A 25,379-nucleotide genomic window follows, 5' to 3' on the forward strand; every position below is an offset into this window, starting at 1 on the left:
TGGAAACTATTCCCAGCTGGTGCCCCTCCCCAGGCTTGAGGAATGGTGATTGTATTACAGGTTATAAATCAGGCCTCCCCACTGTCTAAAGGGGAAAGGCCAAAATTCTTTGCCCAATGTGTCTCCCCACTCCTATGAGATGATCCCTGCCTCCGTATTTAGCCCCATTTTATTCTTAACTCAGGTATCTGCATCAGGGAACTGCTTGTGGTCTCTCCACCACCTGCCCCACCCCCAAAATATTCTTATCTCACTCTCTCCCTCTTTCTTTCTCTCTCTCTCTCTCGAACACACACACACACACACACACACACACACACACACACACACACACAGAGAGAGAGAATTAAGTGGTGATGGATGTGTTCATTCGACTAATCAGTACACAATGTATATCAAATCATCAACACTGTATACCTTGAATATATACACTTTTTATTTGTCCATTAAATATTTAAAAAGAAAAAGTAACAACAAAATACCCAGGCTGTTTCTTACAGCCAAGCTTTTGCTGATGCCTGGGTCCACCTAGACCTACGGAATGAAAATCTGGATTTTAAATAAGAAAACCACAGGAAATTCTTACTTATACTAAAATGGGCAGCCCACTCAAGTGGTATAAAGCTGCAGCTCCTTAGCTTGTCACTACAACCCCTCTGCAGTCTGCTTTCCACACCTTCAGCTCTTTACAACGCCTAATAGTCTTTTAAAACTTAGCCCACATGTCACCTCCCCCAGGAAGTCACCCTGGACCCTCAAGTTCCATGGTCTTCCGATAGTCCTTGCGCTTCTCTCAGTTCTTTCCTTTTCTAAAATTTAATTTTTTTTTTTTAATTTTTTTTTTTTGAGACAGAGTCTCACTCTGTTGCCCAGGCTGGAGTGCAATGGCGGGATCTCAGCCCACTGCAACCTCTGCCTCTCAGGTTCAAGCGATTCTCCTGCCTCAGCCCCCCAAGTAGGTGGGACTCCAGGTACCTAGCATCCTGCCTAATTTTTGTATTTTTAGTAGAGACAGGGTTTTGCCATGTTGGCCAGTTGGCCAGGCTGGTCTCGAACTGCTGGCCTCAAGTGATCCATCTGCCTTGGCCTCCCAAAGTGCTGGGATTACAGGTGTGAGCCACTGCACCCAGCCTTAATTTGATTTTTTAAAAACAGAGACAAATTCTCACTATGTTGCCCAGGTTGGTCTCAAACTTCTAAACTCAAGCCATCCACCTGCCTCAGCCTCCCAAAGTGCTGGCACTACTACGCTCAACCTGTCTCCGTCCTTTATCACATGGTTTCAGACAGGCTGTTAAGTGCCTCGACAGCACAGATTATGTCTCATTTCTATTCCCTGTGCCTAGTTAAGAATCTGGTACAGATGAGATACATAATAAATCTTTATTGAAAGGAAGGGAAACTCTCAGAGACAAATGCTATCTTCCAGTAGATGAACTGAGCATTGAAAAAGTAGCGTTTTGGAAAAGAATCTGGATTTAAATCATTTCTCTGCCACATGCAAATGTGTTATGTTTCCTCTATGAGGCTCATTTTCCCCATCTCTAGAGTAAGGATGATGTTTACTTTTCAGGGTTAGTGTAAGGGTTAAAGGGTTTAATGAGATAAAGTACGGTGTCTGGCTGGATGCCTGGCACATTCTAAATTGTGTAATAACTCACTGGAGGGCTATCTTTTGGAAGCAGAACTAGGCTTGTTCTGTACAGCTCCAGAGAGCAGAACTAGGCCCAATGGATGGAAGCTGCTAGGAGACAGAACTCAGTTCATCGACATCTGCGTGGAATTTTCTACTTGGCAGAATGAGAAGCTCTGGGAGGAGGCGAACTTCCTATCACAGGGACACGCAAGCAGAGAGTAGACGCTCACCTGTCAGGGCTGATGCAGAAGGCACTAACTCTATATGAGATTTGGGTGGAGTGAGTATGCAAAATCTGAAAGATGGGAGCCAGATAAGGCATTTCCATTCAGTGCCCTCCATAATTCATTATTCATATGGCCAACACTGAGGACTTCCTCTAGGCTGGGTGACCCTAGGTTGGGCGCTGGGGATGCAGGGCTGGATCTGATAGAGTCTTTGTCATTTAGGAGATTACAGTCTAAATTTTGATTATTTATTGAGCAACTACTTTGTACCAGATGCTCTAATCATCTCAGGAAACTTTCATTCTCACTGTTTTTCAAAGAAACTGAGGCTCAGCCAAAGTGGCTTACAGAAAGACTCACAGACCAATGAGTATTGCAGCTGGGATTAGAACGTAGTCCTGCTTGTCTCCTAAACCCTTTTCATATGACTCAAGGCTGCCTCACATTCTGATGTTGGAAACACTTTGCAGTCTCAGGGAGATCCTCAAACAGCACCCAAAGGCCTTTTGGGTACCAAGTAAATGCTGATGAACAGGAGCTAAAAGGCTACGGTCAGCTGCAGGAAGATGTGGACTCCCTGTAGCACGCTCCATGCCCGAGTTCCCTCCAGCTGGGGCCATGCGGAGAGTCCAGGAGAACTTGCTGAGGTCAGACTTCACTGCTCACATGACTAGCCAAGCTGCCTGGGCCAGGGCTCCCTGAGGGAACTTGAAACCCGGCTGGGTTCCATCAGCTCCAAGAATAGTAGCTGACCCTACTCTCCCCCAGATGGCGGCGTCCGATCAGGTTCCAGGAGGCCCCAGTGCACTCCAGACATCAGTGGCAGCAAGCTTTGACCTTGAAGCTGCTCTGGGGTGGTGTAATAACAGCAACATTCATTAACTGCCCACTGTGTGCAGGGCGCCTCCTGAAGTGGGGGACATCCTGTAAGGGAGGTCTTAGAAGTGTGGAACCCATTTTACAGGTGAAGAAATTAGGGTTCAGAGATACTGAGGATACTGAGAACTTGCCCAAAGTTACAGTGAATACGCGGCAGAGCTGGATTGCAGCCTGGGCTCCCTCTGCAAGTGACCCTGCTTCTGTGAGGAGAGAAGAGCATTCTCAAGACCTCAGAAGACTCCTGGGCAGAGGAGACAAATTCCATCAGCTTCTAATGGAATGAAGGTAGGGTGCAGTGGCTCACATCTGCAATCCCAGCACTTTGTGAGCTGGGAGTCTGAGGCAAGAGGATCGCTTGAGCCCAGGAGTTCAAGACAGGCCTGAGCAACATAGTGAGACTTCATCTTAACAACAACAACAACAAAAACAAACAAACAAACAAAAACACTGAAATTAGCCAGGCTTGGTGGTGTGCACTTGTAGTCCCGGCTACTTGGGAGGCTGAGGCAGGAGGAGGATCATTAGAATCCAGGAGTTCAAGGCTGCAGTGAGCCGAGATTGTGCCAATACACTCCAGCCTAGGTGACAAAGTGAGACTCTGTCTCTAATAAACAAATGAATTTAAAAAAATGTTACAGGCCAGGCCCAGTGGCTCACGCCTGTAATCCCAGTACTTTGGGAGGCTGAGGTGGGTGGATCACCTGAAGTCAGGAGTTCAAGACCAGCCTGGATAACATTGCAAAATCCCGTCCCATCTCTACTAAAAAAACAAAAATTAGCCAGGCATGGTGGTGGATGCCTGTGATCCCAGCTACTCGGGAGGCTGAGGCAGGAGAATCGCTTGAACTTGGGAGGTGGAGGTTGCAGTTAGTGGAGATCATGCCATTGCACTCCAGCCTGGGAGACAAGAGTGAAACTCTGTATCAAGATTTGAAAGCATCAAATCTTGTGTTTCTAAGAGACACACTAGAGTGTCCTCAGGAAGGCAACGGAAAGTCCCAACTCTTAAGTCTCGTGTTTGTACCACTAATCCACCAAACTTCGAGGGCTGCCTCTGACAAAGGGGGCCCGAGAGATGGTAGGCAGCCTGAATCTTATAGCCAGTGAGGTTCAAGACAGACTTAAAGTGAATTGATGGATTTGAGGGCACAAGTGAGTTGTAACTCTCTTGGTGCTAAATGCTTTCTGTGTTTCTCTGGTGTACCAGGAACTTCCCAGGCTCAGCCTCCACATGAGCACATGATGGGATGGGATGGTGGTGGGATGAGGTGATGAAGAACTGAAGATACAGGATGCCGCTAGGGCTGATTCATGGATGTGAGTCCTGCGCATTTGCAAGGGCCCATGCCTGGTTTAAGCCTCTACTATCACTGTCTTGAAATTCTTAACAATGTTGAACAAGGGGTTGGGCATTTTCACTTTGCACTGGACCTTGCAAATTATGTAGTTTATTTATGTAGCTGTTGTGATCTGTGGTAGAAGGCAGCAGCCCCCGACCTGCAGTGCTCCTGGGACTTGTCAGAGGCTTGTCAATCCATCAACCAATGGCTGAGTCACCAAGAGACACGAAGGAAGCCAGACTAAGCCCCACCAGACAGGTTTGGCCTGTAACTGCAAATCCCTAAGAGACTGTAACAAGGCAAGGGAGAAGATAGGCTCTAAGGAGATTCTGGGGATAGAATTGGAACACACGGAGGAGGGGCATGGTCTGAGGGGGATTTTAACTCAGTGTCAGAAAGATTTTCCTAATAGTCAAAATATAATCATAATACATAAAATATACCTCAATAAAGCTGTTGAAAATGTAATCATCTTACTGGCAGCTGACATTGAGTGCTTACTGTGTGCAAGCAGCTGTGCTAAATGCTTCATTGAAAATATGGAAGATAGGCTGGACATGGTGGCTCACACCTGTAATCCCAGCACTTTGGGAGGCCAAGGCGGGCAGATCACCTGAGGTCAGGAGTTTGAGACCAGCCTAACCAACGTGGTGAAACCCCTGTTTCTACTAAAAATACAAAAAATTAGCCAGGTGTGGTAGCACACGCCTATAATCTCAGGTTCACAAGAGGCTGAGGCAGGAGGATTGCTTGAACCCAGGAGGCAGAGGATGCAGTGAGCCGAGATGGCGCCACTGCACTCTAACCTGGGCAACACAGGGAGACTCCATCTCAAAAAAAAGGGAAAAAAAAAGAAAATATTGACAGTGGTCATGAACATAGTCTCTGGAGCCATATTGCTCTACTGCTTATTAGCCATGTGAGCTGGGGCAAGTTACTTGGCCTCTCTGTGGCTTAGTTTCATCATCTGGAAAATGAGGATAAGAATAATACAGCTCTTTCACAGGATTAAATTATTGGGAAGAATGGCAAGGCACAGTGGCTCCGTAATCCCAGCACTTTGGGAGTTGTGCTAGGTGGGTGGATCGCTTGAGGCCAGAAGTTCAACACCAGCCTGGGCAACATGGCAAAATCCCATCTCTACAAAAAATACGAAAACTGGCCAGGGATGGTGGTGCATGTCTATAGTCCCAGCTACTTGGGAGGCTGAGATGGGAGGATTGCTTGAGCCCAGGAGGTCGAGGCTGTAGTGAGCCAAGATCATGCCACTGCTGCACTCCATTCTTGAGTGACAGAGTGAGAATCTATCTCAAAAAAAAAATTATTGTGAGGATTAAATGAATTTACGTATGTAAACACCTAGAACAGTGTCTGACATATACTAAGTACCATATACGATTTAGTTATTATTTAATCCTCAGAACAATCCTATGATGGAGGTATTATTGTTATTTTACATTATTCCCATTTAACAGACAGGTAAACTGAGCCTTAGAAGAGGTAAGTGACTTTCTGATCACAGACCTATTGGGTGGTGGAGCAGGAGATTCTGCTATGGGAGTTAGGTCAGACTTCATGATCGTCATGCCCAGTGCTTACACTAGAGCAGGCATCTGGTGAGTTTTTTTTAAGTTAATCAATTAATTATTGTTTCTTTCAGCTCTGAGATTCTAAACCTGTAAGAAATGTGTGTTCTGGCTGGAGGAGGATGCAGGGACCTAGACATCTTAGGATTTCTTACCAATTGTTGGCTGCAGCATAATCAAATATCAAGTATGTTCCACTCTAGGCCTTCTGAATTAATTTCCTGTTTGCTTCCTCTCCATCCCTGCAGGCATTGCCCAAGTTCTAGTCTCTCTCTGGACTCTGAACTCAGCAGCACTATATCCTAACACATCTCTCACATCCGCACAGCACTTCACAGTGTACAAAGTGCTTTCAAATTCAATGGTTTGTTGGTTGGTCGGTGTGGTAGACTTTGTGACACACAGTTCAGTATTCATGCCAGGCCTCCAGACAGATGCCAGCCAGTGAGGACTTCCTGCCTTAAGAGGCCAGAGCAGACTGCATGGGAACAGGGTGTGCAGTCTAGACATGTGGTGTTGCTCTCTGGGTGGAGTCTGGGAATTTTCTAAGCCAAAGCATGGAGTGAAAGGGGCCAGGCCCTCACCAGGGAATGTTCACTGCCACTCCTGAGAAGTGGTTGAAGGCAGGCAGTCCTTCAGCTCCTCTATAAGTTTAAAAATATCCCAGCCGGCCAGGCACAGTGGCTCACGCCCGTAATCCCAGCACTTTGGGACGCCGAGGCAGGCGAATCACCTGAGGTCAGGAGTTTGAGACCAGTCTGACTAACACGGAGAAACTTCGTCTCTACTAAAAATACAAAATTAGCCGGGTGTGGTGGTTCATGCCTATAATCCCGGCTCTCGGGAGGCTGAGGCAGGAGAATCACTTGAACCCGGAGGCAGAGGTTGCGGTGAGTCGAGATCACGCCATTGCACTCCAGCCTGGGCAATAAGAGCTTAACTCTGTCCCACCAAAAAAAAAAAAAAAAAAAATTCCCAGTTGGGCGAGGTGGCTCACCCCTGTCATCCCAGCACTTTGGGAGGCTGAGGCAGGTGGATGACTTGAGCCCAGGAATTTGAGACCAGCCTGGGCAATATAGCAAAACCCTGTCTCTACAAAAATACAGAAATTAGCTGGGTGTGGTGGTGCATGCCTGTAGTCCCAGCTCCTTGGAAGGCTGAGGTGAGAGGATCACCTGAGCCCAAGAGGTCGAGGCTGCACTGAGCCATCTACACTCCAGTCTGAGCAAGGACAGAGTGAGACCCCATCGCAAATATATATCTCCTGCATGCATTTGCAACTTAAAAGGGCTGGTGCGCTAAACCTCATCCCTGCCACAGAATGCATTTTTCCCAAATTGCCATCAAGGATTACATGCAAGATTTTGTAGAAAATACAGTAGAGTGTCACCATATCTACATTAAATACAGTAAGAGCAAACACTTACAGAGAGCTTACCCTGGATCAGGAAATGTTTTGAGTGCTTTATAAACTCTTTTGGCTGGGTATGGCGGCTCACGCCTGTAATTTCAGCACTTTGGGAGGCCAAGGCAGGCGGACCACCTGAGATCAGGAGTTCGAGACCAGCCTGGCCAACATGGTGAAACCCTGTCTCCACTAAAATACAAACATTAGCCGGGCATGGTGGCGGGAGCCTGTGGTCCCAGCTATTCAAGAGGCTGAGGCAGGAGAATCGCTTGAACCCAGGAGGCAGAGGTTGCAGTGAGGCAAGATCACGCCACTGCACTCTAGCCTGGGTGACAGAGTGTAACTCCGTCTCAAAAACAAAACAAAACAAAACAAAACACAAAAACCTAGGTCTTTTAATTGTTACAACTCTATGAGATAGGTACTATTTCTTTTTAATTTACAAAAACTCAATTATACTTGCTGTGGAAAAACTAGAGATGGAAAGAGGAAGAGTAATACTATATTAAATATTATTTTCCTCACATACCATATGCCCCAAGTGTGTCATGAAAGAGGTAAATCTGCCGTTCCCCTCGTTGGTCTCAGTTCCCAGGTGCCTCATAAATCTTCAGTGTGTGTGCATGTCACCATACTAAGTATGGGTCTAGTGTGTAAGCCCCAAAGCAAGTCAGTCTCTTTATCAGTTACCCACGAAAGAAAGAGCAATCTGTTCCATTGCTAGAGGAAAACTTGGCTATGCTACTGGGAGATGGTTCTATACTTTAGGAGTGATAAAAAAGGTTTCCAAGGATAATTCTGATTATACCTTTTTTTTGAGATGAAGTTTCACCCTTGTTGCCCAGGCTGGAGTGCAATGGCACGATCTCAGCTCACCGCAACCTTTGCCTACTAGGTTCAAGAGGTTCTCCTGCCTCAGCCTCCTGAGTAGCTGGGACTATAGGCATGTGCCACCATGCCCGGGTAATTCTGTATTTTTAGTAGAGACGGGGTTTCTCCATGTTGGTCAAGCTGGTCTTGAACTCCTGGCTTCAGGTGATTTGCCCACCTCAGCCTCCCAAAGTGCTGGGATTACAGGCATGAGCTACCACACCCGGCCCCTAGGTAAGTTTTGACTGAACTGTAACTCACAGATAAGGTGACCAACCTTCTTGATTTGCCTGTGACTAAAGAGTTTCCTGGGATTGAGACTTTCAGGGTTAACACCAAGAAAGTCTCAGGCAAACCAGGACAAGTTGGTCACTCTACCACAAAATACATCTCTGTATCTATTGTGAGGGCTCTGTTGACGCCATGGTCTATTATATCATTCTTTATGAGGCTCTCAGGAGAAATTCTTGTCTGGTCTACATACCAAGAATAGTTGTATATCCTCTAAGGAGTAAGTGGTTTGTTTTTATCCTGTGAACACTGTGAACCGTGTGAGTGAACAGGTTTCCCTTTTTGCCTTGGCTGCTGGAAGTCATAGAACCAAGTATGTATGACACAAATTTAGCTGCATAGGTCACTATGTTCTGTACTTTTTGTATCATTCCAGGCTCCACTTTTTCCCTACCTTTTTTTTTTTCTTCAATTTTGCCTTGCCCTGTCTTAAATTTAACGATCTTATTTTATTTTATTTTATTTATTTATTTTATTTTTGAGATGAAATCTTGCTCTGTCACCCAGGCTGGAGTGCAGTGGCACGATCTTAGCTCACTGCAAGCTCCACCTCCCAGGTTCAAGTGATTCTCCCACCTCAGCCTCCCGAGTAGCTGGGATTACAGGCGCACACCACTGAACCCGCCTACATTTATTTTTTTTGAGACAGAGTCTTGCTTTGTAGCCCAGGCTAGAGTGCAGTGGCATGATCTCGGCTCACTGCAAGCTCCGCCTCCCAGGTTCATGCCATTCTCCTGCCTCAGCCTCCTGAGTAGCTGGGACTACAGGCACCCGCCACCATGCCCGGCTAATTTTTTGTATTTTTAGTAGAGATGGGGTTTCACCCTGTTAGCCAGGATGGTCTCGATCTCCTGACCTCGTGATCCGCCTGCCTCGGCCTCCCAAAGTGCTGGGATTACAGGTGTGAGCCACCGCGCCTGGCCCTTTTTTTTTTTTTTTTGATTTTTAGCAGAGATGGGGTTTCCCCATGTTGGCCAGGCTGGTTTTGAACTCCTGACCTTGAGTGATCCACCCACCTCGGCCTCCAACAGTGCTGGGATTATAGGTGTGAGCCACCACACCCAGCCGATCTTATTTTATTTTAAATGTCTTTCTGGATCAAGGCAGGGTAAAATTAAACAGTTTTTAGAGTCTATGGACTCTGCCATGAGTCACTGAATATATGGAATGATATGTAAAATTTATGTGTATAAACATATTTTTCTAGGGAGAAGGAGCCATACATTTTAATAGTTTCTCAGAGAAGTCTGCATTCCCCCCAAGTATTAAGAGCCTATGGTATAGGAGAGCCAAGAAACAAATAAATGCTTTTAGTTGGAAGTTTGAAAGTTTCACTTGTAGTGCTGATATTTTAAAATGTTGCAATGATGGCATGGAGGAATGTTGGTGGGCTGGAACATTGGAATGGCAGAGACAGGAATGTTGGTGGGGTGGAATGCTCCCCAGAATGGAATGACAACATGACAGAACGTGGTCTACTGGAACATTAGTGTGTTAGAATATGAGGATATTCTAGAATGTTGATGCAACTGGGCCTACACAAATGTAGCTGTGTAGGTCACTATGTTCTGCACTGTTTGTATCATTCCAGGCTTCACTTTGTCCCTACCTTGCTTTTTTTTTTTTTTTTTTTTCCCCAAAAAACCCCCCCTTCTTTTTTTTCTACCATCCTCCTCTTTTTTTTTTTTTTTTTGAGACAGAGTCTCACTCTGTCACCCAGGTTGGGGTGCAGTCGCGCAATCACAGCTCACTGCAACCTTCACCTCCCAGGTTCAAGTAATTCTTGTGTCTCAGCCTCTCAAGTACCTAGGTTTACAGGCATGTGCCACTAACCCCAACTACCTTTTGTATTTTTAATAGAGACGTGGTTTCACCGTGTTGGCCAGACTATTCTCGAACTTCTGGCCTCACATGATCCGCCTGCCTTGGCCTCCCAAAGTGCTGGGATTATAGGTGTGAGCCACCACACCCGGTAGTATCCTCTTGCCTGTAGCTCAGTTGTATCTCAGGGTTGGGCTGCTATCTGATTCAGCCTCTGAATCTCCAACATTCCCTAGCTTAGTGGCTCAGTGCCCTATAAGGGTCCAGTAAAGATCCAATTGGTGGTTCACACCTGTAATCTCAGCATTTTGGGAGGCCAATGTGGGAGAATCGTTTGAGCTCAGGTGTTCAAGACCAACCTGGGCAATAAGAGAGGCCCCACCTCAAAAAAAAAAAAAAAAAAAGATCCAATTGGCGGCTGGTACATGGGCTTGTGTCACTTTTATTTCATACTGAGCCACTTCTTCCTTTCTGACTGTGCCCACTCTCCTTCGAGATCTGTCTTAACTACCTTGCAGGCTCAGGACTCGGGTAGACTACCTTGTCCATTCCTGTGTCTTCAGTGCCTGGTTCAGGGTCTGCCCAGAGGGCACGCCAACCCTGTGGCTTAGTCAGGGTAGCCTGACTAAGCTCCTGGCCCGAGGCCTGTCTGCAGCTGAGGCTCTTAGGGCTGGAGTTCAGCTTCTGGAGCTGTTAGGCTGAAGGAGATTCAGGATCCTTGAGGTTAGTCAGGAGCAGGGGAGGCCAGATCAGAGTTAGTTGGGGGAAAGGTGAGGCTTCATTACAAGAAGAACCTGATCCAAAAGCTAAATTCAAGAGCTGGGGTAGGGCAGAGACTGGAGTTCAGAGTAGGAACAGATGGGGAGGAGTTGGGGTAAGGGCTGGTCTCCTAGACGTTTACTGCTCCTTTGCTCCACACACTCATTCGTGTGGCTGACATTCGCTGAGGCCTCCTCTGTGGCAGATCTGTCCGTGCCCTGGAATTAACAGTCCATAATGGGGAAATGGACACATAGAAAATGACAACCCAGTATGATCGGGGCTATGACACAGAGAAGCTGTGGGAGACCAGAGGAGCTCCCAACTCAGCTTGGGAGTCAAAAACAATTTCCTAGAGGAATACTGTCTAAGCTGACGCTAGAAGGAGTCAGGGAGGGGTGGGGGGCATTTTCAGATGGGAAGGCTGCCTGAAAAGCCAAAGTGCATGGAAATTTCCCAATACCTACCTGTGGGCCTCAGACCAGCGCTAATCACAGACTGTTCAGTTCTTTGGGCTACACATGTTTGGTCTATCCAGCTCTAATTACCTTCAGACTTTCCCCAGCTATTCCAATAACCCACAAATTGAAGTCTGTTGCAATCAATTGCAACCAGGAGAGGATAACTGCCTCTTAAAATGTGGAGACATTTCCTGGTTTTGAGAGAACAGAATTTTCTGGACGTGCAAAGCCTGCTACCTCCCAGCCACTCTGCTGCCATGGCCTTTCTTCTGGGCCCACACATTAGCTAGGTACTCATCCCAACAGCTGGGTGGGCCATTTACTCCCAGGGTGACCATCTCAGTTACTTCAACTTTAAAATGAGTTCCATAATGGTGTGGGGAATGCTTACTAAACTGGGTGGCCAGAGAACTGTATTCAAACCATGGAGGCTTCACCGATGGCACTGTGTGAGGTTGAGCAGGGCATTTCTCTCTAGAACTCAGCTTTCCTATCAGTGGAAAAGCAGAAAGGATGCAAAGGGGCTAGGATCTCCCTGCCTCGATGGTCCATGTCTATGTCAAATGCTGGATGTCCTGTTTTTGGCCTGCTTCTTTGAAATAGAGGCCATATGAAAGAGTGGATTCTGGAGACAGAAGATTTAGATATGATTCTGGCTCTGACTTGCTTTGTAAGTCTGGGACAGCCATGAAATCCCCTCTGAGCCCCAGTTTTCTCATTTGGTAAACTGAGGTAATACTTACCTCACAGCGTTCTATGAGGCTCCAGTGAGCTAAAAGCAACATAACAATGACGATGACAATGATGATGATGGTGGTGGTGATGATGGTGATGATCTGTCTCCATGACAGTCAATCTCCTGGAATGAATTACAATTGTGGTTGTTGCCAGGAAGTTAGGAACCAGCTGCAGGGTCATAGAGAATGTGAACAAATGTTTGAAAGACTTCCCCATGGCGGAGCAAACATTCCCAGCAAGAGCTATTACTGAGGGGAAAAGAGGGATAAACTCGTGCCAACTAATTACGCCCATTTACTTCTTCCATTCCTGCAAGGCAGGTGTTCGTGCACCTATACTAGCTGGGTGACCAGTATATAAACCTTTCAGAGCCTCACTCTCTTCACCTGTAAAATGTAATATTACCAGACTCAAGATTGGTGAAGGCTATAGTGGACATTGATTGCTCTGGGCCACCTAGCATCCAAACACTCCCTATTTGGAGGAATTCCAAGCTTTGTGGGAGCTGAAGGAGGCAGCAACTCCTCCTGACCCTTGTGGGCTTGTGACTGGCCAACTCGACGCCCTACATGGGCTTTGAGTCTGGTGGCAGTTAGCAGAGGGGCAAGGAAAGTCAGAGATTATTTGAGGTGGCTGCAATGGGGCTAGAGCCTAGCAGTGCAGTGGTGACCAGCAAGTATCTGTGTGGCTAGAGGCAGAGTCTGTCCTAAATACATAGTTACCATGGCAGGACTTTGGTTGTGCCCAGCTGCCCCTGATTCTCGTCTAACTTTGTGGTCTCCCTGTCATTTCAGTGAGACATCCAATAGCCTTCCAGTAAAGTCTCTCTTTGCTTAATTTTGCCAGAGGAGGTTTCTGTTGTTTACAACTGAGAATCCTGACTGGTACAGAGTAAACCCCATAACATGCCAGACACAATGCCCAGCATATAGTAAGCACTCAAAAAACTATAGACACACACACACACACACACGTGTGCACGCGTGTGCACAAAAACGAAAGTTCAGAGAAGTAAAATGATCTACCTAAGGTCACACAGCAGGTGGTGCTGTGGGGCTGGACATGGACATCTTGGTGGTACACTGCATTTAATTAATTAATTAATTAGAGACAGAATCTTACTCTGTTGCCCAGGCTGGAGTGCAGTGGCGTGATCTTGGCTCACTGCAACCTCCGCCTCCTGGGTTCAAGTGATTCTCCTGCCTCAGCCTCCCAGTAGCTGGGACTACAGGCGCCCACCACCACGCCCAGCTTATTTTTGTATTTTTAGAGGAGGCAGGGTTTCATCATGTTGTCCAGGCTAGTCTTGAACTCCTGACCTCAAATGATCCCCCCGCCTCAGTCGTCCAAAGTGTTGGGATTACAGGCGTGAGCCACTGCTCCCAGCTGGTACACTGCATTTAAATCCCTTCGCTTCACTTCACAACACATTGTAGAACACTATTATTAACACATTTGTTTGTAAGTCTCCAAACAACCTGGTGAGGCCAGAAGGGCTGGGATATTCTCTTGAAACAGAGAGGAAGGCACTAGCTCAAGGTAACCCTGTAAATAGTGGCGGCCTAGAATCGTGGTCTCAAGTCCACAGCCCAGGGCCGGTGCTCTGGTCGTATTCACACATGTGAGCTCACACATGCACATGGTGCTACATTTTATGAAGCAGCTCCGTCTGAATACATGGCTACCTGGTGCATTAGCAACCTGGGGTGAGTCAGCAGCTGCCTGTGAGGCCATCAGGGAGGGAACACCATGTACCAGAACTCGCAGAAAGGAGTGCTTCTGCAGCTACCATGTGATCTGGGGTACAGGAAAGTCGGGGGGATGGTGCTTGAGAAGCAGGATGGGAGGGAGGAGGGGACGGGTAGAGCTATCCTAACTTAGGGCCTCCTCTGGTGCCCCTAATGGGCCCACACTTATCTAGGGAGGTTTTGGTTCCTGCAGTGTTGGCAAAGTGGCTTAATCTGACTTAATGGAAGAAAAATGTGTAATGAATATGGATAATGCATACAATGAGGCCCCAAGGAAGGCTGGCTGGAGGAAGGGTGATGAGCTGAGGATAAGTCTGAATGATAATCAGGCTGTAGCTCCAAGGGTGAGCCCAGGTAGAAGACATCGGGGACAACTGCTCCTCCCTAGGGGACTGGGATCCTCCTGCTGACCTCCGTCCCCACCCTGCCCTGGCCTTCAGAGCTTGACCTCCCACTTGGATAGAGTCAGAGAATATCAGAGTCACAGGATTCTGGCTTCACAGGATTAGAATCAGGGTCAGGATTCCAGAATCACAGACCTTTAGCATCCCATATGTTAACAATAGAAAATTTCAGAATTGAACAATCTGACAATGGAGCCCCTTGGGAAGAAATTTAGGCGATCTTTCCCCAACTTTCATTTCATAACAATAAATAACATCTGTTAAGCACATCACACCTTCCAAAGTCCTTTCGCATCTGTACAGACATCACCTAGGGGTGGGTGGTATTATACTTTCAGCTTAAGTATTGTGCAGAAGATCAAAATGGGCTGGCTGGCGGATTGCTTGAGCCTGGGAGTTCGAGACCAGCCTGGGCAACTTGGCAAAACCTCATCTCTACTAAAAATACAAAAATTAGCTAGGCATGCGGGTGTGCGTCTGTAGACCCAGCTACTTGGGAGGCTGAGGCAGGAGGATCACTTATGCCGGGGAGGTCGAGACTGCAGTGAGCTGTGATTGCACCACTGCACTCCAGACTGGGCACAGAGCAAGATCCTGTCTTAGAATAAAAATAGCCCAGGTGTGGTGGCTCACGCCTGTAATCCCAGCACTTTGGGAGGCTGAGGCGGGCGGATCACGAGGTCAGGAGATCGACACCATCCTGGCTAACATGGTGAAACACCGTCTCTACTAAAAATACAAAAAATTAGCTGGGCATGGTGGCAGGCGCCTGTAGTCCCAGCTACTTGAGAGGCTGAGGCAGGAGAACGGCGTGAACCCGGGAGGCGGAGCTTGCAGTGAGCCAAGATCGTGCCACTGCACTCCAGCCTGGGAGACACAGCGAGACTCTGTCTCAAAAAAAAAAAAAAAAAGAATAAAAATTAAAATAAAAAAATAAATAAAATGGGCTGGTCTTGCAGGACAAATTATATTTTCCATATGACAAGGTTTTGATACCCTTGTCTTCTGTAGTTATGTAAACACTTCTATTTGGTATATGTTCAAATTCTGTGTTGTGTAAATTCTGCACGGTCACGTATGGTTTTTCAGAATGCATTTTGGCATATTGCAATGCTCAAAAATATGACTATCATTGTTGCATCAGCATAATCAGGGCTGGTACATTCTGCGATAGCTTTTTGGCAGGTTTTACCATCCAGCACTATTTTCAGTTCACAAAGGACTTAAACAACATATCCAAGAATAGATTTCAAGTCACTAATGTAAAGACTGAACTTCAAGTTACTTCAAGGGTTAGTCAGCACATGTTCTGATTTTCTTTTTTTTTTCTTTTTTTCTTTTTTTTTTTTTTTGAGATGGAGTCTCGCTCTGTCGCCCAGGCTGGAGTGCAGTGGCCAGATCTCAGCTCACTGCCAGCTCCCCCTCCCGGGTTCACGCCATTCTCCTGCCTCAGCCTCCCGAGTAGCTGGGACTACAGGCGCCCGCCACCTCGCCTGGCTAGTTTTTTGTATTTATTTATTTTTTTTTTTAGTAGAGACGGGGTTTCACCGTGTTAGCCAGGATGGTCTCGATCTCCTGACCTCGTGATCCGCCCGTCTCGGCCTCCCAAAGTGCTGGAATTACAGGCTTGAGCCACGGCGCCCGGCCTTCTTTTTTTTCTTTCTTTCTTTCTTTCTTTTTTTTTTTTTTTTTAAGACGGAGTTTCGCTCTTGTTGTCCAGGCTGGAGTGCAATGGCGCAGTCTCAGCTCACTGCAGTCTCCGCCTCCCAGGTTCAAGCTAGTCTCCTGCCTCAGCTTCCCAAGTAGCTGGGATCACAGGCATGTGCCACCACGCCCGGCTAATTTTTGTATATTTAGTAGAGACGGGGTTTCACCATGTTGGCCAGGCTGGTCCCGAAATCATGACCTCGGTGATCCACCCATCTCGGCCTCCCAAAGTGTTGGGATTACAGGCCTGAGCCACCGCGCCCAGCCACATGTTCTGATTTTCTCAGAATAAAAAGTTAAACTACCAAAGATAGGGCAAGAAGAAAAAAAGGAAACATAAGCTTCGGCGGATAGGAGAGCATAACGAACGCCACACAGAGGGGTGGTTGCGGAGAGGGCGGAGGTGGTGCTTGGAGGGAACCTGTGCTTGGGATCCTGCCAGTAAAGGGCTGTGAGGGGCCTGGGGCAAATCCCTCACACCTCTGAGTCTCAGTTTTTCCCTATTTCAAATGGGGATAATAATTCCCACCTTGGGGAAAGTTCGGGAGTTGATCAGCCCGGGAGGACATCTGCAGCCACAGGACAAAGAGCTAAGAGAGATGGCGAAGGGGGAGGGGTGTGGAACCGCAGGGAGCTGCGAGGGGCTTACGGCTTCCATGGTAACGCACCGCAGCCAGGAGAGAAGGCGGGGTCTGAGAGCCCGGAGCTGGAGGTTTAGAAGATGAAGGTTTCACAATGAAGCTCCCTCCTTCCGGAAAAAAGCCTCCTTGGAGATAAGGCTGGCTGCGCGACAGCAGCCCTCTGGGCTGGACAAGCAGTGATTTTGCCCTGTGCTTGAATAAACAAAGCATAACACTTTCCACACTGTATATAACTGTCTATTTAACATAGCAGTCTTCCTCCAGTAGCCTGAGAATTCCCTGAGGGCAGGAATTATGACTGGTTCATTTCTTTGTTCCTAGAGCCCAGGACAAGACCTGGCACACAAAAGATAGTGTGTTGGTTAGGGGACTATGGCTGAAGGTGGGGCTAAAGAGATCTACTCCTCCAGAGCCCTCGGAGCCTAAGGGGTACTCTCTTTAAAATGTAAAGTCGGCGGGGCACTGTGGCTCACACCTGTAATCCCAGCGCTTTGGGAGGCCAAAGTGACAGATTACCGGAGGTCAAGAGTTCAAGACCAACCTGGCCAACATGGTAAAACCCCATCTTTATTTAAAAAAAAAAAAAAAAAATTAGCCAGGCATGTTGGCCTGTGCCTGTAATCCCAGCTACTTGCGAGGCTGAGGCAGGAGAATCACTTGAACCTGGGAGGTGGAGGTTGCAGTGAGCTGAGATTGAGACATTGCACTCCAGCCTGGGCAACAGAGCGAGACTCTGTCTCAAAATAAAATAAAATAAAATAAAATGTCGTTATGATAGAATGCGTCCTCTAACTGGATGAGACCCTTCAAGTATTGACATGGTCCATCAAGGTCAAGTTCAACCCCCACTTCCTCCGTGAAGGCTTCCAGACTGTTTCTATTCTCCCTCCTTAGAATCTTTGCAACTCTAATGGTCCTTACCCCATATCTTGGCATTTGTTTGGGATCTCTCTGACTGTTCTCTAGGTGTTTCATGGGTCAAACCTACTCTTCATCTCTAGTAAATAAGGTCTGAAGGGTGGGTTGCAGGATTTTTTTTGAGATGGAGTCTTGCTCTGTCACTCAGGCTGGAGTGCAGTGGCACAATCTCAGATTACTGCAACCTCCTCCTCCTGGGTTCAAACGATTCTCCTGCCTCAGCCTCCCGGGTAGCTGGGATTACAAGCACCCACAACCATGCCTGGCTAATTTTTGTATTTTTAGTAGAGACGGGGTTTCACCATGTTGGTCAGGCTGGTCTGGAACTCCTGACCTCAGGTTATCCACCCTCCTCGGCCTCTCAAAGTACTGGGATTATAGCTGTGAGCCACCATGCCTGGCCGTATTCTATTCTAAGGGCTTGTCACAGTGGTGGGCCCACAGTGTGTCTTCAGTCAACTGTCTCGGAGTGGGTCATCTGCTCTGGGTGGCCTTGATCCTGTGAGGGATGGAGAAGGTATGCAAGGAGCCCTTCACACTCCTGTGAGTGTCCCACACATGAGACTTCCCAGGTGGGACCCAGGGTTCTGGGACTAAGCAAGGCATGGAGCTCTCCTGGGCTGTGGCCTGCAGCCTGGCTTTGGCTGCCTTGTGTCCTGGCCCCTGAGCCAACAGGCACAAACCAGGAGGAGCAGTGTCACAAGTCAGGCAGTAGAATGACCTCCCCCTGACTGGAGGACAGATGTCTAGGGCCTGAGTCATTTCTTGTGGACGCATGAGCCATCACTGTCCTTTAGACTTCTGAAGGATCTGCAACCTAAAGGCCCCAAAGGCAGAGATCCTGAATGGCAAATTTCACTTCAGCGTTACAGAGAACAGGGAGCAAGTGCTCAGAAAAGGTGTTGTTGAGTTCCTTCCCATGCTTGAAACCCTTTCCTGTGGCTTCCTTTTGCCCTCGGCATAAAGACCAAGCCCCTTAATATGGTGAAGGCTTCAGGACTTGGCTCATCTACCCTTCCAGCTTCATCTCTCACCACTCCCACCTTGAATCTAGTGTCTACCCAGACTGAACTACTTATTGTTACCTGAAAGAACCATATGGTCTCTCTTAGCCGTGGGTCTTTGTGTATGCTGTTCCTTATCTTGTACCAGAGACCTCCTTTCACCTGTCAGTGAGTCCTTTTTAATCCAGTCATTGCTTACTCCAGGAGGCCTTCCCAAAGTCTTTGGCTGGATTAGGGATCTTCTGTAAATGCCTGTAGCCATGAGCTTCTTGAAGACAGGGATCAGGACCTCATTTAGCCAAGATTCTGGCAGAAAATCATTGTCAATCAATATTGAATGGACAAACAAATGTGAACGTCTGAGAAAAAACACCTAGCAGGAGAGCTGTAAAGGGGAGTGGAATGTTCTAACATTTCTGAGTTCCAAGATTCAACATTCTCTGATTCTGGGCTAAAGATTCACACTCAGGCTCTCCTTCATCCGGAGCCCACTCTCCAGCTAGCTCCTCCGCCCTGTGCCCTCTGAGTGTTTGTTCTCAGGCAGGCACACACACATGTTCTGAACATAACCGGGAAAGCAATTTACAAGAAATAATTGCCAGCCGATGTGTGCTTGGGAGCAGCGGTGAGCTCAGACTATTTCTGTCTGCACATCAGCCCACCCAGCTTCCTCCCACTGCGGCTGCCCTGGGGGAGGGGCTCCTATCACACAGGGTGGGCAGTTTGTTTCTAATGCAGGACCCAGACTAGCCAACCCCAGTGACAGCCGGCTCTGAGCCTTGATTGAATTCAAAGGAGAGGAGCTGTTGGGGGGCAGGGAGGAGCTTTATGAGGCCTAGGATGTGTAGGTCAGCAAAAGCAGCACGCACATTCCCTTTCTCCACCTGTTGGGGAAATTCTACCAGGTCTTCAGGGCCTTGCTCAGTGTGCGGTCTCCCCAGACCTCTCCCGCTCTGAGTCCTCAAAGCTTGTCTTTGTTCTCACAGAGCCTGTTGTGCTCAAAGGGTGGTCTCAGACCAGCATCATCAGCATCACCTGGAACTTGTTAGAAATGCAAATTTTGGGGACTTACTCCTGACCTACTGAGTCAGACACTGGGGTGGGAGGCCAGCATTCTGTGTTTTAACAAGCCCTCCACCTAGATGATTCTGAGGCAGCCTCAGATTTGAGAACCACTGCCTTAGGCTGCGGATGACCACTTGAGTGTTTGGAATGCACACAGCATCTCCCCCTTCTGACTGCGAGCAGCCTAAAGGCGAGGGTATTATCAGATTCTTCCCCGAAACCTCCCAGTCTCCCTTTTAAGGCTCAGCACAGAAAGTGTTCAGAGAAACATTGGATTTTTCTGATGAGGACACCAAGGATACCAAGGACAGAGAAGGGATTCGTCCTGTGAAGGGTTGCACAGAGCGTCAGGGACTAAACCTCCCAATATCACCCAGCCCCATCCCACCACATATATAAAAGTACCCTAAGCTTGCTCTTTCTTTCTTTCTTTCTCTTCCTTCCCTCCCTCTCTCCCTCCGTTCCTTCCTTCCTCCCTTCCTCCCTTCCTCCCTCCCTCCCTTCCTTCCTTCCTTTCCTTCCTTCCTTCCTTCCTTTCCTTCCTTCCTTTTTCTTTCTCTTGCTCTCTTTCTTTCATGGAGTCTTGCTCTGTCACTCAGGCTGGAGTGCAGTGGTGTGATCTCGGCTCACTGCAAGCTCCATCTCCCGGGTTCACACCATTCTTCTGACTCAGCCTCCCGAGTAGCTGGGACTACAGGCGCCTGCTACCACACCCGGCTAATTTTTAAATTTATTTTTTATTATTTATTTATGTATTTTAGTAGAGACGGGGTTTCACCGTGTTAGCCAGGATGGTCTCGATCTCCTGACCTCATGAGCCACCCGCCTCAGCCTCCCAAAGTGCTGGAATTACAGGCGTGAGCCACTGCGCCTGGCCAGCTCTTTCTGTAACAAGTACCTTGCAGTTCCTGAGCCACACTGGCTCTCTTTCACTGTTGTGAACAAGCTATATTCTGACCATAGTGTTTTCTGTTCCTGTCTCACCTGGAAACTTTGAGTCATCTTTGATGATTCAGCTGAGACATCATTTCTTCCTCCCTAAAGCCCCATGAAGGGCCACCACTGGGCCTCCTGGCCATTTGTGTGCCTGCCTTGTCCTCCACATGAGCCCCTTGAGGGCGAGAACTGTCTGATTCCTCTTGTTTCCGGCAACCTGCACAGGTCCTAGAATAGAATGGACACCACTAAGTGTACAGTAAATGGACAGGGTGCTGGGTTTTGAGTGCTGAAAATAGGCTGGGTGCAGTGGCTCACACCTGTAATCCCAACACGTTCAAGACCAGCCTAGGCAACAAAGCAACCACCTGTCTCGATAAAAAGTTTTTTTAAAAATTAGCTGGACACAGTGGCACGCACCTGTAGTCACAGCTACTTGGGAGGCTGAGGCAGAAGGATTGCTTATGTCAGGAGTTTGAGGCTGTAGTGAGCTATGTCTCCACTGCACTCCAGCCTGGGTAACAGAATGAGACTGGCTCAAAAACAAAAACAAACAAACAAAAAAAAAGAGTGCTGCAATAAAAGAGCACACACACATACATACCACCACCACCACTACCACCATCAACAACAACAACAAATGAAGCAAGACCAGAACCAAAATCTCTTCACTTCCAGCCTAGAATACTTCTGTGGGTGACTCACCCTGTCTTGCCACCCCACCGTGTACCCTTTCGCTTGGCCTCAGGCACAGGTATCTAAGAGTGATTCTTTCACTGTTGCCAAATCCAGCAGCAGGTCATGTCACTGTCTGAAATGTCAAGAGCTGCTTTTGGTGGCTGCTGAGTTGTGTCTCCACAGTCCTTGTCTTGCATTCCCAAGACGAAGCCTAAAAGCCATTGCCAAAGTTAGGAGAGCAGCCAGAAGGGAGGGCTGGCAGTCAGCATCTTGCCCTAAGGTTCCTTTGCGATCAGATTAATAATAAAAAATGTTAAAAATAATAAAAATAGCTAACACATAGTGCCTTCCATTTGCCAACACTTTTCTATGTACTTGCGTGGACTCAGTAATTTAGTCCTTTCCCAAGCTCTATGAGGAAGGTACTACTACGATTCCAGCTTATATAGATGAGAGGACTGAGGCACAGAGGTTAACTAGCAAGTAAGTGACAGGGGCAGGATTTTAACCAGGCATTTGGCTCCAGAGTTTTTCAGTATTACATAGTTTACTGCTATTGTCCATTTGTAATTTAAAAAGTCTTTTAGCAGGATTACTATGTTATCATCCGTTGGTAATTTAAAAGGTCTTTTAGCAGGCCAGGTGTGGTGGCTCACATCTGTAATCCCAGCACTTTGGGAGGCCAAGGTAGGCAGATCACTTGAGGCCAGGAGTTCAAGACCAGCCTGGCCAACATGGTGAAACCCCATCTCTACTAAAAATACAAAAATTAGCCAGGCATGGTGGTACACACTTGTAGTCCCCGCTACTTGGGAGGCTGAGGTAGGAGGATCACTTGAACCCAGAAGGTGGAGGTTGCACTGAGCTGAGATCATGCCACTCTAGCCTGAGTGACAGAGTAACAGAGCAAGACTCATCTCAAAAAGAGAAAAGTTTTCTAGTACTTTAACGTTTATAAAGTGAGTTCATTCCATCACCTCATTGAACACTTGCAATAACCCAGCAAGGGGACCGAGGCTCAGGAAGACAAGGGACTTTATCCAGGCCACACAGTGGCAGAGCCCACCCTCTGGAGCCTGTATTCAGTCTGATAACCATTCATTCATTCATTCATTCTTCTTTTTTTGTGATGAGGTCTTGCCCAGGCTGGAGTGCAGTGGCGTGATCATAGCTTATTGCATGGAGTTGTTACTGACCATTTTTCCTAGGAGTCATGTCAAAGTTCCTTGGCTCACAATAGGCCAAGCAGAGCAGTATGGCAGGGTCCACAGCAAGGCTGGGTATCTTTGCTAGGAAAAGCCCTCATTTATCCTGCTAGGCTCTAAAGTCCCTTCCCACTCCCACCTTTCACTAAAGAGACTCCAGAAGGGGATGCTGTGGAGACATTTATTGAACGTTTATGGGACTGGTCCACATGGGTCAGGGTTGGGTGCAGAGGCTTCCTCAGGGCTGCCTGGAATGTCACTGGTGGTCACTGTGGCCATGAAGCAATGATGGAGGAGGCGTTTGGAGTTCACAACCTGCCCCTCATTGCTCTCCAGCTGTGGGTTCGAGCAGGGGTAACTCTGCCGAAGAGGGCTCACTCTTGGCACTTCTGCCGCCATGCCTGTGTTCACACCTTGGCAGTCAGGAGAAACCTCTTCAGGGCCTGGAAAACAGCAAACTGAGGGTGTGGGGCTCTCTTCTTCCCCATCAGGATCACACCCCCCAGCTGACTTCTCTGGTGCTTACCTCGGGCAGTGCATTTGTTTAACATGTATTTATTAACAATACACCACATCATGCACTGACAGCTGTCAGTGTTGCTCAAGAACTTGTAGTTTGGTGGAGGAAACAGACAAGAAACAATCGTTAAGAGCTATGAAGACTTGACCTTCACCATAACCTTATGAGGTAGGTACTATTAGAAATCCATTTTATAGATGAGAATACAGGATTACCACACAGCTAGTATGGAGGGGAGTGCTGGACATTTTTTAAACATAGATTGTTCTCGCTTTGAGAATAGATTCCATGCTTCTCTTTGTCAAGAGACTTATCTTCTCTTTTCCTCTTAAATCAAAGCTTGAAAGGAAGTCCACTTGGCCTTATTATTCTCTACCTTCCATTCACGACTTGTTCAGCTGCAACTTACTTGGTTCTGCCCCCACTATATACCTTCAAACTATTTGTCACTAAACCCATGGTCACTTCTAAATCCTCATCTCCCTTGACTTATCAGGAACATTTAACATTATTTATTTATTTTAAATTTTACTTTACCAGTTATAGGACTCTGATTCTTTTTTCCTTTTTCTTTTTTTAATCAGGAGCATTTGACACAATTGAACATTTCTATCTTTCTAGATAAAATTGTATCAAGTGTTTAAGCCAAATATTCGAGTCATCTCTCGCACCTTCTATCTCAGCCCTTTCACAAAGCCAGGTCCTGCTGGTTCCACCTAATAGCCATCTGCAGTATCCAACCATTTCTCTCCATCCTCAAGGCTACCACCTTAGGTCAGGCTTTCATCTTCTTCTGCCCAGACCCCTGGAACAACCTCCAGTGGGGGCCCCTCCATCACGTCCTCCATGCTGTAGCCAGAGAGATGTAAGATCTTTCTAAGATCAAGTGATCTTAGAAATCTATGTACTAAGTGATCTATGTACTGTTCTTTCTGAAAGCTTTCAATCTCTTTCCATTACCTGTGCTCCTTGAGATGGCATCTCATTGTGGCTTTAATCTGCATTTCCTTAATGACTAATGAAGTTGAACATATTTTCATGTGCCTATTTGCCACCTATATGTCCTTTTAAAAAAACTATTTTATTTTGAGATAGGGTCTTGCTCTGTTGCCAAGACTGGAGTGCAGTGGCTCGAACATGGTGCACTACAGCCTTGGCCTCCTGGGCTCAAGTGATCTTCCTACCTCAGCCTCCTGAGTAGCTGGGTCTATGGGTGTGTAGCACCATACCCAACTTTTTTTTTTTTTGTAGACACAGGGTCTCATTATATTGCCCAGGCTGGTCTTGAACTCCTGGGCTCAAGCTATCCTCCTGCCTTGGTTTCCCAAGTTGCTGGGGTTACAGGCCTGAGCTACCGTGCCTGGACATTTTAAAACATAGATTGTTCTCTGTTCCTCTTTAATTAAGTGTCTGTTCAAGTCTTCTGCTCATTTTCTAATGGGATCGTTTGTTTTCTTAATGTTGAATTTAGGGTGTTCTTTATATATTTTGTTTTATTTATTTATTTATTCATTTACTGAGACGTATCACTCTGTCATCTAGGCTGGAGTGCAGTGGCATGATCTCACCTCACCACAACATCCATTTCCTGGGTTCAAGCGATTCTCCTGCCTCAGCCTCCTGAGTAGCTGGGATTACAGGCTTGTGCTACAAGACCTGGCTAATTCTTGTATTTTTAGTAGAGACGGGGTTTCACCATGTCAGCCAGGCTGGTCTCGAACTCCTGACCTCAAGTGATCCGCCCACCTGGGCCTCCCAAAGTGCTGGGATTACAGGTGTGAGCCACCACACCCAACCAATCCTTATATATTTTGGATAAAAGTCCTTGTCAAATATGTGAATATATTCTCCAGTCTGAGGCTTGCCTTTTCATCCTCTTAACAGGATCTTTCACAGCATTAAAATTTTGAACTTTGATGAATACTGGTTTATCTTTTTAAAAATGTACTGTGCTTTTGATGTCTTGTTTAAGAATTCTTTGTATAACCGCAGGTCATGAAGATTTTTCCCTGTTTTCTTCTAAAAGTGTTAGAGTTTTTTGGTTTACATTTAGATCTTTTTTGAGATAAGTTTTGTACAAGGTGTGGGATCTAGGTAAAGGTTTATTTTTTACTTAAGGAAGTTTAGTTGTTTTAACACCATTTATTGAAAAGATTATTCTTCCCCAGTTGAATTGGTTTTGCACCTTTGTCAAAAATCTGTTGGGGCCGGGCGGGGTGGCTCACGCCTGTAATCCCAGCACTTTGGGAGGCCGAGACGGGCGGATCACGAGGTCAGGAGATGGAGACCATCCTGGCTAACATGGTGAAACCCCGTCTCCACTAAAAATACAAAAACTTAGCCGGGCGCAGTGGCGGGCGCCTGTAGTCCCAGCTACTCAGGAGGCTGAGGCAGGAGAATGGCGTGAACCTGGGAGGCGGAGCTTGCAGTGAGCCAAGATTGCGCCACTGCACCCCAGCCTGGGCGACAGAGCGAGACTCTGTCTCAAAAATAACATAACATAACATAACATAACATAACATAACATAACATAACAT

General features: G+C 47.1%; 1 protein-coding gene across 2 annotated transcripts in view; it reads right to left on the reverse strand.

Moving 5' to 3' along the window:
• Positions 1-10,484: 10,484 nt before the first annotated feature.
• Positions 10,485-25,379, reverse strand: part of SHISAL2A (shisa like 2A) — a 35,127-nt gene continuing 20,232 nt past the window's right edge. The window contains exons 3-5 of one of the 2 annotated variants that reach the window (XR_002725329.2): positions 20,488-20,667; positions 12,022-12,184; positions 10,485-11,116 (exon numbers count right to left, since the gene is read on the reverse strand). Coding sequence is in view for 1 of the 2 variants with exons in the window: in XM_023187015.1 (XP_023042783.1) it covers positions 22,515-22,765 (251 nt within the window). In the remaining variant the exon portion in view is untranslated. Of the gene's footprint in view, positions 11,117-12,021; positions 12,185-20,487; positions 20,668-22,494; positions 22,766-25,379 lie in introns of those variants that run through there. The other variant, XM_023187015.1, reaches the window with a different exon arrangement.

This window comes from Piliocolobus tephrosceles, chromosome 1 (assembly GCF_002776525.5).
Source record: "Piliocolobus tephrosceles isolate RC106 chromosome 1, ASM277652v3, whole genome shotgun sequence".
Taxonomy (NCBI): Eukaryota; Metazoa; Chordata; class Mammalia; order Primates; family Cercopithecidae; genus Piliocolobus; species Piliocolobus tephrosceles.